The sequence below is a fragment of the Phoenix dactylifera genome, chromosome 10 (assembly GCF_051530095.1).
Source record: "Phoenix dactylifera cultivar Ajwa chromosome 10, Ajwa_hap1_PhDact_Kaust_v1.1, whole genome shotgun sequence".
Classification (NCBI taxonomy): domain Eukaryota; kingdom Viridiplantae; phylum Streptophyta; class Magnoliopsida; order Arecales; family Arecaceae; genus Phoenix; species Phoenix dactylifera.
This window is the reverse complement of record NC_143199.1, coordinates 32,090,949-32,105,574: the sequence shown is the minus strand read 5'-3', so window position 1 is coordinate 32,105,574 and position 14,626 is coordinate 32,090,949. Positions and strand designations below refer to the sequence as shown.

The 14,626-nt window shown below is 38.4% G+C and overlaps 1 protein-coding gene across 2 annotated transcripts; it reads left to right on the top strand.

Annotated features, from left to right (window-relative positions):
* Window positions 1-19: 19 nt before the first annotated feature.
* On the top strand, window positions 20-12,788 carry LOC103706945 (exocyst complex component EXO84A-like). 2 transcript variants are annotated; one of them, XM_008791229.5, is made up of 7 exons: window positions 20-512; window positions 3,220-3,317; window positions 4,951-5,983; window positions 8,204-8,701; window positions 9,144-9,332; window positions 9,716-9,852; window positions 11,338-12,788. In XM_008791229.5, the coding sequence occupies exons 1-7, from the start codon at window positions 372-374 to the stop codon at window positions 12,413-12,415; spliced, it is 3,174 nt and encodes a 1,057-aa protein (XP_008789451.4). In that variant the 5' UTR covers window positions 20-371; the 3' UTR covers window positions 12,416-12,788. The 2 variants fall into 2 exon arrangements, with proteins under 2 accessions (XP_008789451.4, XP_088562216.2); XM_088706090.2 differs by lacking the exons at window positions 20-512; window positions 3,220-3,317 and adding an exon at window positions 3,507-3,875.
* The last annotated feature ends 1,838 nt before the right edge of the window (window positions 12,789-14,626 follow it).

The following is a 14,626-nucleotide window of genomic DNA, read 5'->3' as shown; positions in this document are numbered from 1 at the left end:
GATTCGCGCCAGATATATACGGCTCCATCAGAACCGTCTTTCATCGACGCAACGGCTATTTCTTTCTTTATTTCTTTCGTTTATTTTTACCGGCGAAACCAAGCAACCTCTTGGATCCCAACCACAACGGCTATGAAAGAAAATGGCGTCAGCCAATCGGGGCTTGGATTTTTCCGTTCCCTTCCATTTGTCCGCGCCCGCGGAGCGACCGAGGCGATCGATCACCCCGTGTCTCCTGATGGCGGCAGCCGACGATCGAAACCTCCAAAACCCTCTCTCCCTTGCCATAGCCTTCCTTGGATTCGTCCCTGGAGGCCGCGGAAGAGCCTTCGGCCGGAGCTCCAGCGGAATCGTCACTTCCTGTTCCTCCCATGCCCTCTTCTCTGAGGTTCCGTTTCAGGGACCAAGAAACGGAAGGGGATTCGATGGCTGACGAGGTCGAAACCGAGGGGTCGTCAGGTCCGAGCTCTGATTGCGGCTACGAGTCCGAACTCGACTCCATGACAGGAAAGGTACGGTCTTCACTCGCTGGGATTCCTTCTGAAAGGGCTCCTATTCCTACACCACCAAGATGTTCCCCCGTTTTTCCTTCTTTATTCAGTTTGGATGTTTAGAATATGATGATTTTGCCCTTTTTTCCTTTCTTTCTTGTTATCAGTTGATTTGTGTTTGTCTTGTTCAAGATTTTGGGTTGTTTGTTGTGCAATTCATATGAGGAGAGGATCATTTCTATATTAAAAAAAGAAGAAGAAGAAGAAACGAAGGGAGGATCTTTATCTGGTACTCGGGCCATGAAAGGATATGTAAAGGAGGTGATCAGAATTTTGGCTATTTCGTTTGTTCATAGCTGAAAACTGGATGAATCAGTTCCCTTTTTTCCCAACAAAATGATAGATGTTCTGTACCGTTTTATCTCTCGTAACTTTGTTTGACATGGATACCATTAAATAACTGCTCTCTCTGTGCATCTATCTACCTGTGGGAGCAGGCAGCGGCGTGGGTGCAGGCACTGCAAGCATGCATGTGAAGTTGTAATAAGGCCGGGCTAGGATTTCTAAACTCTTAGTTTGGTTCATCTGAAAGGTTTGCGAATAAATGCACCTTACCTACTAGAAATTAGCATAATCCATCGCTTGGAGAAAAAGAGCTGGATATCATTGTATTAATGTGGGATTTTGCAATTTTTCAATCAAGCTTCCACTTCGTAAAGCTACCATTGTATGGTGCAAATTGTCAAAGAATGATATGACATGCCTCTAAGAAGTTTCATGACTGCACAATATGTAGAGTTGGGGCTTCATTCATAAAGGTGATTCCCGCCTTTTTCCCTCCTCCCTTCTTTCTTCATTCCAACTTTGAAAGTAGGAGCAGCACAAACAGAAATGGGAGTTAAATGGAGAGAAACATTTGAGGTGGTTATGTGCGTGCAGTCTAGGCCAGCAGCAACCTGAGAGAGGGAAGTTTTGATTATAGGCTGAAGGTTCGAGAAGGAGGAGGAAGGGACCAAGATGATTTGGAGGGAGTGTTGGAGATGTGAATCATTTCTGAGGGCTTGTTCTTCTGTAAATGCCAATGGTGAAATAGATTTTATATCATTCATTAAATAAGCTTGGTACTAGTGTGGTCACATCACCATTGTTTGTGATTTCTAGGGGTGTCAAACGGTCTAAGCAGGTTGAGCTCAGCTTGGGTTTGATTCAGAAAGAGCTGGAATCAAGCTTGGTTTGAAGCTAAACAAACCAAACTTGAGAAATTAATTTCAAGCTAAGCCAAATTTGACCTTGATCATTAGGCTAAAGATGGCATACTGGATCGAGCTTGGTTCAATAAATCTCAATTATATTTAAATCATATATAGGCTAGATCATTAGATTAAATTTTAATTAGTGGATTTTTTATTCTTTGGATCGATTAACCGAATCAAACCTCAAGCCAAGATAAAGGTTTTAAAGCATCGAGATTTCAGTCATCTTGATGGGTGACTGATAACGAGATGGACCAGTATCTTGGTTTAGCTTGGCCCAGGTGGTATGCTGGAAAATGTTCAAATTAACTGAGTTATCTGGAGATGTCAATCAACATCCAAAGGTTGAGAGTTGTTCTCATTGATTGGCATATTGTATCAACTGATTTAAGGGACTAATAAATAAACAGCAGTACTCCATACTCTCAACGTAACAAAATAGGAATCCCACTAGATATTCTTGTTTAGTTTCTCTCACCCTCTAGCCTAGTCTTGTTTCCAACCCCAACCATCCGTATCTTGTTCAGGTCCCATCTGCAAAGATTGTTGTAGTCCTCTGCCACCACTATTCCTCCAGCCGCCAAAACTCCGCCACTTGCAGTCCAGCATTATTGATATTCACTTCCTCCTATATCTCTTCCCTTCCTCCTATATCTCTTCCCTTCCTTCTCTCCGCCTTGTCGAATTTTGCATATCCAGCCCTCAATCAGCCACCATGCTCACACGCTATGGCTCTGGCAACTATTATCAGCAATCCATTATCATATTTAACTCAATAATCAATGATTATTAGTTACAATATGGTAATAACCAAAGTTTTAGATTTTAATACTGGAAGGTAAAATAGAGATTGAGAAATATTGGTTGATTTATTGATATCGTATTGGCATGTATCCTGGAGCATGTTGTTTATATCGGCCAATATAATAAGGCTTGATATTTATTACTTACGATATGAACCGGTATCTCCGGATATTGGCCAAAATGACAACCTCGATCAAACTTGAAATCAGAAATCAAGTTCTCATTCAAGCTTGAACTAAACTTCATTTAATCTCCAGTTGATTTTAGCTTGATTTAGGATTATGAAGCCAATATAATTAGCTTGTTTTCAGCTTGGTTCAAAATTAAGCTTGATTTGAGCTTGAAATAATGGTAAACACATCAAGCTTGATCTCGGAGTTCAAACTCGAAGCTAATTTCAAAAAAAGCTTGATCAAACCTGAGCCCAATCAAGCTCAACTTGGTTACACCCCTGGTGATATCGCTTTTAAATGATTGTCTGATCTCTAGATTCAAGTATATTAGTTATAAATCTAACTTTAGTCAGTTCTAGATTCATTACCATATGAACACACTACTTGGCTGGCAGTTTTATTATGCAATAGACAAGGTATGACATCTGCTGTCTTACAATGGATTGAACTGTCGTGCTAACAAATATTGATACTTACATCTAATCACTTGCCTTGTAGGGAATAAAGCGCCTTTGTTCGGAGCTCCTTGAGTTAAAGAAAGCATCAGATGAAGATTTTCAAAGCAATCTTTACTCAAATTATTCAACCTTTATCAGGTAATATTTTTTCTTTATTTTTTTTAATTTTTTTGGAATGTATCAATCAACAAGAGTTTGTACTGTCATTGTCATTTGCTAGTTAACATATTCACCTAAAAAGGACACTTTTTTTGCACATATGCAGTTTGTCAGCTGTCAGCTTTTCCTTGTTGACATGTACCTATGCCATGCTGTGACTTTTCATGTAATTATATATGTATAAGGAGAAAAGAAGAATGGATTCGGTTATGTACTAGACATGTTAAAACCAGCAAGCTCAGAGCAGTTTCTTCTCCTTTGGTGGAAAAACGAGCTATAGATGTTGCTATTCCACTTGTCTACTTTTTTAACACATGAAGAAGGATTTCTTAAGGAAGGGAAGTTGGAGAATTAATGGACATTTCCTTATAGTTAAGTGGGATATGCTGCAGAGAAGTCCTGTTCATATACATCTAAGCATATGGTATTGTTCATGTTAGAAAAACTCTTCTGATGTAGCATATACAACTACAGGAGTTCGGATTGATGACTTTACCAGTTCCTTCCATATAGTAATTTAGTTACAAGAGAAAAGAGGTGAGAATATTGTAATTTGGAGTTGAATCATGTATAAAATTTGTTTTGGAAGATACCTTTGAGATCTTTTACTTTGCTTTGAATAGAAACAGAATGGTTGTGGATTGTAATAAAATGAGAAAATAGACGGTAGTTCAGTTCCCCCAAACTAGATCATTTATAGTTTATAACCCTGCTGATGTGCAAGATATTCAATTTAAATGAAATGAGTATTTGGAGATAGGAAATGGTTGGCAGTAAGGACTGTCGTACCGCCCAAACCGCTCAGTTCAAGACGTACTGAGCTGTAATGGGGGTGGACCAGCACGATTCCGCCCCTTGGTTCGAGAAACCAGCGAGAAAAGGGTAGAGGGAGAAAGAAAGAGAAAAAGAGAGAGAGAGAGAGAGAGGGAGGGGGGGGGGGGAGAGATGCTAGAAGAGGGGGAGAGGGGGGCTCAGAAGCCCTTCTCTCTTCCTCTGATGATCCACAGGGGCCGCTGGGCGGAGTTCCTGTTTTGAATGAAATAGGAGCTCAACCCCAAAGATTTTAATTTTTTTTTGATCCCTCCCCCTTTGTCTCTCTCTCTCTTTTTCCCTCTCTCTCTTTTGGCCGAGCCTTTGTTTCGTTCAGAATAGGGCTTCACCCAACGAGGCTTGCAAACAATCGGAGGAGGAGAGGAAGGCTTACAAGCCTCCTCTCTTTCCCTCTTCCGACATCTCTCTTCCCCCCTCCCTCTCCCTCCCTCCTACCTTCCCTCTCTCTCTCTCTCTCTTTCTCTCTCTTTTCCTCTCTCTCCCCCTCCCTCTGGTTTCCTTGGTCGGTTTGCACTGGAACGGCATGGCATGGTACTGTACCATACTGTACCACATTGCCAGCCTATTAGCACGGGAGCTAGTTCCAGTACTATGTATCTTGGTAGGTAGCTGTAATAAGATCATTATTAAGATTCATGAACAGTGGGGAGCTATAAGCCATGCTTGTAGAGCAAATTTGTTGCCTTTTTATTATGACAGCTTTTGCATATTATAGTGAAACCAATAAGTACAATTTTATGAGCTTGGAAACGCATCTTGTTGAATAAGGTTTTTTGTGCAGAATATTTGAAGAAGCTAGAAGTGTGGAAAGTGATCTCATGGAACTCAAACGTCATGTTTCAACCCAAAGCAAGCTCATCAATGATCTTATGAACAGCCTCAATTTAGAGATACTATCTAGCAATATGAGGAACGAAGCTGAAGGAACTGAAGATCTTGACCCATATTCTCCTAAAAGCTTTGGGACTGATATGTATGATACTCTGGATACATTGGATGTTCTTCTTTCTGAACACCAATTAGAAGAAGCTCTAGTTGTTTTGGAAGTGGAAACCAAAACCTTGCAAATGATGCACAAGAAAGACCTTTTATCCCCAATGATCATGTCATATACGTCTGCAATATCTGATAGGAGGGACAGGTTAGCTGATCAGTTTGTTTGTTTAGCTGAACATCCAAGAGTGTCTCAACCAGAAATGCAAAAGGCACTCTGTGGGCTCTGCAGGCTTGGTGAAAATCAGCGGGCAAATTTTTTACTGCTCAAGTATTTCCATTCACACCTTGCAAATTATGTGCAAGAACTGGAGCGCTCAAAACCAGATCTTCATGGAATGTATTTAAGGGAACTTGCAAATATTGTATTTTCTGTCATATCTCAAGCAGCAAGAAGCTTTGTTATGTTGCATGGTGAAGCATCTCCCTATTCTTCGGAACTCATACAGTGGGCCAAGGAAGAAATCAAAGTGTTCAGTGATAAATTTGATAAGCATCTCAGATCTATATCAGAACTGAGTGGGGGCTTATTTTTGGTAGTTGATGCTGTGAACACTGCTTTCTCCCTTTGCTCTTCATTAAAAACTCAGAGGATATTTTTGCAGACAGACTTGATGAAATTGATCAGGCCTTGCATGGAAGAGGTGTTGCCGATGCATGTGGACTACTTTAAAAAGGTTGTCAGGATTTGGACAAGTACTGATACTTGGCTCCTTGGTAAATTTTTCCTTCCAGGAATGTTTAGGAACAAAACATCTCAAACAGGCATTGAATACTGCCTACTTAGTAGCAGTGGAAGGAAGTTTGTTACGCTAATGCAGGTGCGTGATATTTCTTAGAAAATACCGAATGCATTATGGTGATACAAGTTAACATCTTGTCTTTAAAATCTCGAATGGCATTAGAATAAGACTTATAGCTTTTTGAGGACTGTGGATTTATGCATCATTCTTTCCATCCTTTCAATATCCTCTGGAAAAATTGATGATGGTTATTTGTTGTGATTTCCATGGTACATAACTATATATGATTTAGTATCTAGTTTGTTGAACTTTGAACATGCAGAAATGAAGAATGTAGTTGAATTATATGTTGTTGCAGTTTGCTGTGTACTTATTAATTTGAGACAAGCATTGTTATTTCATGCATCAAGCGTAACTTAGATATTTCTGCTTTTGATCATTTGTCTCTCTTAGTTGGGCAGACTTCAGCAGATAATCATCTGTCTCATGGTGGTGGTTGCGCATCGAGGGTGGTGAAGCTCTACAAATATAACTGGGCTATTAGATATTTACCCATGCCTAGTTTGCATGCATGGAAAGAGCCTTTCACATTTCAATATCTACCTTTGAGAAATGAAAAGAGTTCTTGCATATGGCCTCCTAATTTTTGGATCATATATTAGCTACTCACTAAGGCAGGCTGCTAATATTAGCTATACAAGCCCATAATGGATTTTGAATTTAAAATTGAACTCTCTTCTTTCACATGTAGAAGCATTTTTTTAAGAATTTCCGACCATGTGGCAAAAGCACTATTGCTGACTAATCAAGATCCAACTATCCAATCATATTTGCTGTTTAATGGTTGCATGTGCATCAGAAATGGATTAAATGAGTGACCATAGCCACAAATGTCATGTCTTATTCTACTTTATGTGAATCAGTAACCATTTCAGTTCTCCGATAAGAGCTGCACTCTCAGTCAGTACTAGCATTTCTGAATAATTTGTCATGACTTTTTGCAGCTTATAATAGTTCCCGTCTTTGATTAGAACTTAGCTTGCAGCATATTGAAAGAACAACAGAGTATTGTTGGTCATGGACTGAATCTAGATGCATTATGCACATTATTGGCTTAATGACTGTTCTTCTGACATAATGGATTCCATATGCAGTATAAAATCATTTAAGTTCATGCAATGAAACCCAGATGCATCATCCATATTATCAGCCTAGTGTTTTATCTTTCTCCTTTTCTTTTCACATATTGTTGTTCTTGCTGTTATAGATTGCTCGTTTATGTGAGCTATATCAGCTTGCTGCTTGTTCTATATGTCACATGCTCTTGGATGCTGATAAAAATTTTGTTGTGTTATCATATAGACGATCTTCCATCAACCTATTAACCTGTTAATTTAAAAAATTATCTTATTGAGTGATTGAAGATTATTTTATGCATAAGCTGAAGACAAAGTGATGGAAATCAATTGAGATGGTTTGCACATGTACAATAAAGACATGAGAGGGCTCCAATAAGGAGAGGTACTTTACTTCATGTTGAAGGTTGTAAAAAAAAAAGGAGAGGAAGGCCTAAGGTGATGTGTAAGGAAGGGCATGGAGAAGCTTGCAATAACATTAGATGTGGTTCTAAATAGGAATGTCATATGCATGAGGATCCATAAAACCGACCCCAAATAGTTGGGAAAAGGCTGGACAGTTATAGTTATGGTTTATGTTGACTCATTCTTTTTATACATGGTAGTGGTTCTCTAAAATATTCATGGGGCCAGACTATACTATTTTGAATATTTTCTGTATTGTGGTTAGATCCCATGAACTATACCAATAGCAGATTATCTTTAAATAAAGTGCAACTTATTTTTCCCCATAGTCATCCAGAATTTATTCCAAGCATCGTTCGCTTCCCCATAATCATCCAGAATTTGTTCCAAGCATCGTTCGCTTCCCCACAATCATCCAGATTCCAGAATTTGTTCCAAGCATAGTTCACAATCTTGGTACTGGACCCCATACAGGATGTATGCACCGATACTGCAAATCTTGGTTCCAAGGTTGCCACTTATTCAGATTTATTCAGTTTATCTTGCTTTGTGGGCTCATGGTCATGGTTGCGTATTGCTTTTCATTTGGTATTTATATGAACAAAGATACCCTTTATGCAGTCAATAAGATTATTATTTATTTCTTTTTGTGTAAATTTGATCAAAGAATGAAGTGCAAAATTTTGGTTTTTTCACTACTGATGCATTAGAGAAATTTTGGATGGGATGATAATGATATTCTGTTGAATATAATCAGGCAATTGTGGATGATATTTCTTCGTTGGTAAATCTTCAAATGGAAAGTTCGATCCTGGAATGCCTTGCTGACCTGTTCAATGAGTATATGCATGCCCTTCAAAGAGCTATTCCAAATAGAGAAAATGCTGGAGAAAATGGTTTTCAGAGAATTAGTTCTTCTCAAGAATTATCGCAACAACTCTCTCTTCTAGTCAATTCCTTGACTCTTGCTGATCTTTTCCCAGTCATTGCTGCGAGTGTGTCCAAGGATACCAAACCTTTAAACAATGTGGTATTCTCAGAGCATGCTGATCATTTTTCACTGGAGGAACTCGATACTTTGATCCTTTCGGTTCAAGAAGCTATAGATCAACTATGGTGCTATTTCTGCCGTCAGTTTGTGACTGAAGTCATGTCAACTGGGCAACGTGAATCATCAAGAAGTTTGGAACCATGTTCTAATGGTCAATGGATTCCTAGCTCAACACAAGATGAGATGCCTTCATTTGCTTTTCAGGTTTGTCATTTCTTTCAGATATAAGTTTGAATTTGTTTAAAATTAATGCAGAATCACTAAACTCTCCATTGTTTCATCTGAAGAGGTAGTTCACTGATAGAAATTTGATTCTCAAGTGACCTTGTTTTGTTTCCATATTATAATTTTCTGCTCCACAATGATCTTTTCATATTTCAGTCGGTAAACCAGTGTATCTAACATTACCTGATAACAGCAGAGCCATAACCTTTATGAAATGATTCGGAGGTCTATAACTCTACGAACAGAAAAGAGAAAATGCTTCTTTAAATTGTATCTCAGTGAAATGGCAATGTAAATTTTTGCCATCTTTGTTGTTTAAAGAGATGGAGCTTCTGCCATTGAACTGTTTACAAATAGCAAGAGATTTTTTTTGATCCATTAGTTGATATTGCTGCTGATATCTCTGAGAAATGATCGCCAGGCATTGTTCCTACAGTTGAGGAAATTAGAAGATTTGTCTAAATCTATCTTCATTGGCAAGGATGGGTTGGTGGACAAGCTACTAAAAGAGTTAATGGAGGCAGTGATTGTTTGGCTTTCTGATAACCAAGAGTTTTGGGAAAATACCGAGAAGTGTTCTCACGCACAAAAGCTCGGCTTTGTTGAACAGGTAAAATAACCTTTTTTCTCTCCTTTTTTGTATCTAACAACTTTATTGTGATACACTTGAATTTACTTGCAATAGGATTAACTTAGAGCTTCCAGCTATTTAGCATACTGGCTAACTCAGTTGCTCTTTTCCAATTCTGGTTTTAGTCTAAAGAACTCAATGAACATACATAGAAGACTATTCAATTAACAGGCATGAATGTGCAAAATTTTTGTAGTCATGGTCTTGCATATAACGTACTTGTGTTTTTCTACTCGTATAATTTTGAAATTTATGCTGTCTATTTGTCTCATATGTATTGGGCTCATTTTTGCTCAATATGTCATTCCTTGTTTGTACCACATGCTTCTTCAAGTTCTTATGCTCTCCACCTTCTGCTACAGATCCATTTAGATATTCATTTTTTAATGGAAATCGCACAGTTCAGAGGGTACTGTTCAGATGATCTGATGGCTGCAGCAATGAACACACTAGTGCAAATTGGTGCAGCATCTGCTGCATTTGAATCAAATTCAGATAGGTAATACTACCATCTGTTCTCCTTGTTTGTAATTGTGCACACCTGTTGAATAGGCATTCACTAACAATATTGTGTTAGAGAACTACTTTTCCTTTTCCTTTTTTTGCTTCTTTATTTTCCATCTGTTAATTTAGCTTTTGGATTAAGATGCACAAAGATTACAAACTGTTGCTAGTAGGTCAAATCCTACTATCTTCTGTAGGTTTGGCATGTAGGAATATTATTTTCACCTCCCCATCCCACTAAATTATTGCAATGTGCGATCATGCTAACAAACAAAGCTGTATCTTAAGGTATTATATATAGAAGATAATAATTTAGTTTGACTTATAAACTAGACAAGCAGTACCCTTTGTTATTATTTTCTAAAGAACAGTCATAGTAGATAAATTATAGTGAGAACACAAGGAATGAAACCTCTGTTTGTGAACATGGGTCTGAGAACACAAGGAATGAAACCTCTGTTTGTGAACATGGGTCAGGAGTCACATCGTTACATGGATAATGTCGCAATGGCATTATATCATTAGGAAGAAAATAGGAGTTTTACCAAACAAAAAGCTAACAGTTTCATCATTGGAAGAAATATCTCAAAGAATAGTTTAGCTAAATTATCTTCATGGTGCTCCAATCTTACTGTTATGCTAATTAGAAATTACCTCTATAGCAATTTGAACCCTTGACTCACGAGGCAAAACCTCAATCTAAACAATAGACAGAAATGACTGATGTCTGCCTTCTGTATCAAATTATTTAGGCCCAATGAACTTGGTTCAAAAGTACTATTTCGGTGTATCTCACATCTTCAATAGCCTCAACCGATGGAGCTACCCAAATAAATATATAATTATATAAATGCAACCTAGAAATCTGAAAGTTCTGTCCCTGTAGGTCCAGGATATGATGGAGCCAAAAGTGCACACTTACTTGTAACTCTTTCTAGGTCTTAATGTTTGTTAGCTAAAATTTTCAGACAGAAACAAGTGGAGAAAAACTCGTCTCTCTGTGTGTGTTGAAATATATCCATGATGCAGTTTTGGCTTTGACCCCTGCATGTTAATATCACCCAGGAACCTTTTATAGTTTTATGCTTTGATGCAGTAAACATGTGACAAAATTTTAAGTTGCATTTCTGACATAGCTTACACAATTCATCAATTTAATGCGCTGTCACTAATCATAGCTTCTCTCTCATTATGTGACAACTATCATGCATAGGATTATCTAATACAATAAGGCTTTGTAGGAAAGCAATAGCTTAGTACCAGATTGTTGCATATGAGTAGCCTGGTTTAATTAGAAGCTGAATAATATTTTTTCTTAATAATAAGCATTAAAAAATCATGAAAATGTAATCACACCTTCTGCTTGGACAAGAGTTGCGTTGTGCCTGCCTTCCTTTCTGTCAGCGATAGACCTTATCAGATTTAGTTAAAATGATACTAAATTGTTGATCGACTTTTGCTGTGTTGTACCTGATGACAGATGGGCCTCAAATGCTGCCAAACTGGCAATTGAAAAGCTACTGGCAGTTCATGAAGCTGAGTTGCAGCCAAAGGAAGAAGCTGCTGCAGTTTTTCTGGGGAACTTGAGTACACAAAAATGGGAGGATACAAGCCCATCTGATGAAGATGATGCTATAGGAATCTCAGAGGATTCAGCAGACCCACTGGATGGTGAATTTGATGGTTTGGCTGAAGATGGTATCACAAAGTTACGTCGGAATAGAAGTTCAGAATTAAAACCTCTTGAAATACCAACAAGTGATGCTGGAATTGTTGATTTAGATGATGAGGGCTCTAGAGGTCACAAAAATGAGGATGATGCTATAGGAACCCCACAGGATGCCATGGACCTACTGGATGGTGAATTCAATGGGTTGGCTGAAGAAGATATCACAAATTTACTTCAGAGTAGAAGTTCCGAATTAGAACCTCTTGAATTACCTATGAGTGATGCTGGAACTGTTGATTTAGATGATGGGGGCTCTAGATGTCACAAAAATGGGAATGATGTTAGTGGAAACTCAGAGAACTCCACGGGCTTACTAGATGGTGAATTCAATGATTTGGCCAGAGAGGACAGTGAAAAAATGCTTGTGAATAAAATTTTTGAATTAAAATTGTCGGAAACATCTATAAATGATAAGAGTATTGTTGACTCTGATGCTGAGAGTTCTACAGGTCCTGCCATTCAGTATGTCAATGTGGAAGATGAACAGGAGACAAATGCCATCATCAAGCCCGACAAAACAAGGACTTTCAAGGGCACAGAAAAACCTGACGATAGTTCCATGATAAATCATGAAGTGGATTCTGTTGGAAAGTTGGATGAATGTGTCACTGTTGCAGCTCATTCTGTAACAGACAAGCCAACAGATGTTGCGGAGTTAGAAGATCTAGCAGCACAGACCAAGCTTCTTGAAGTTCCTGATAATGGGATTGCCTATAGTGCTTCAGTGCAGCTGAGAGGTGGCCGTGGGTGGCTGAGAGACATCAATCCTGCGGACAATTTGAGAAGGAATAGAAAGGACCCTGGAACGACCAGGCCTAGGTGGCACTGAAATCCTGAATGGCTGGTTGGTTATACTTGCACAATAGGGGTATTTCGGTTCTTACACCGGATTATAGCGAGTTACTTGTTGCAATGCAATGAACTGAATGTATTTCTCTGCAGTGAAGCTTCTATGACATGATTATATGGTCTGCAGCCACCGAAGCCATTTGTCACTAGGATTTGTATCTGAAGCTGCTTGCGGACTTCGTGGACGAATGGATTTATATCTGAAGCTGCAGTTGTATTGGCCAGATAATGAAATGTTTTTGTTGTGTTGTTTATCTTGCAGATGGTTTCTGCACAAATTGCCAGAGAGCATTTATTCATTCAAGACACTAAAATTACATTTCAAAGATCAGTGGGAAAGTTATTTTAGCGAACATATAAAGTCTACAAATCCAAGATTCTCAATAAAAAACAATCACAAATTTGAGAGAAAAGAGGAAATGCTTCTTACAATTCCATCAAAGTATTTTCCAACATACAAGATCAATGACAAGATTTACAAGATAAATTTATGTAAGCAGCTTATACATAAAAGTCGAGCACATTACAAGTTTGCGCATACAGAGATTTATGGTAGTTCATGTAGGCACAGAGTTGTCATAAAATGTCTAATAAAATGAATAAGATGTGCTTAGGAATGGGAAAGATTGTTGCCTTACGGTAAATAATGGTGGGAACTATCTCATACCCTCCCCCTCCTCCAAGGAGCGAGTGGGACTGTGGGACCCCCAAATCTTAGAGAAGATACAGCGGCTGTCCAGGTAAGATGAATCCGTGGACGATGTCAAGGATTTAGACCTCTCCATTCGTCTCTCCAAGCCTCTCTCTCTCTCGACTTTTTTGGTCTCTTCTCCTAATTTGTAACGAATGGAAAACTCTTGACCGCCTGTAAGGAGATCTTCTTATGTCCGATCTATTCCTTCTCAACCCTCCAACATTTTTTTTCTTCATTTCTTCTCGCTTTCTAGCGATTTTTTTTCTAAAAATTCGTTTTTTTAAAATTTTTTGTGTTTGTTTGGTACTCAACTCATCTCAATTTTCGATATTTTGACTCCGGATTGATAACGCTGAACTAGATTTTGGTCGTTTGACCAAGAAATAAATTAATTCAGGAAGGTTTCAAAGTCAGAGACTTGTGAGGCTGTTCTTGAATTAGTGTTTCTCGAGACTTGGGAAGGAAATGATTCTTTGATGGGTTTTTCCTTGTCTTGGTGGTTCGATTAAGGCCCAGGAGTGTAGGCTGTCCTGCTAGAGTTGGATGGATTCGAGTGGAGTGCAAGTTAATTACTGTATTCGAACAAAGCCTTCTATTTTCGTGGATCCCGAGGAGGAGGTTGATAAGCTGGAGGACGAGGAAGGGAAGAGCAGCTCCCTTCTGCTAGTGGCCGTGAATGGAGGGTTGGCAGGGAAGAGGAAGAAGAGTTCGAGGAGGAATGTCCAGTGGAACGATCACAACGGCGACAAGCTAGAGGAGGAGTTCGAATTCCAGCCAAGGTTAACTCTGCTCAGTTTTGTTTCTTTATTATACTTTTAATCCATAATCTTTGTTATTAAAGGATCTAATTTTTGATATTTTAATACATAATCTTTGTTACAAAAAGGTCTGATTTGTTTTATGGATTCAATCCTGCAGCAATTGAAAAATTATCAAAATTCAAAATTTAATTTGATATGTGTTTTCATGTGGCTCAACAGCCATCCGATGTGTTATTCGTAGGATATGGGGCTGTATTTTGTTGTTAAACTTTCTTGCTAATTGGTTCGGGAGAAAGAAAAAAAGAGGTTTCTTTTAGATTGTTGTTGCAATCCCTTCTCCCTAGGAGAAGGGGTACAGTTTGTTGTTCTTTCTTGAAAGCTTTACAAACTTGTGTATTTCTTTTTTTTCCCTTTTCTTCAAGGACCTAAGAGTAATTGTATGTATATAGCATCCGGGTCGGTATCAGTTGGACTATTCTATCAGCATGAGTAGTGTTCTTGCAGGATTCTTCAAAATCAAGAATTCTGATTTTACAGAACAAATGTTAGAATCCGACATATACTAAATCTTAGGAGTATTTGGTATTCTTGTCTATTTTCTTTTATATGTCTAAAGTCTAAAGTACTATACTACTAAATCATATTCCACTATCCTAATCCAAGCCTTTAACCCAATAAAAATGGGGTTAGCTATGAGGCACAATATTTAAGCCGAGAAGGCTGCTTGGAAAGATTT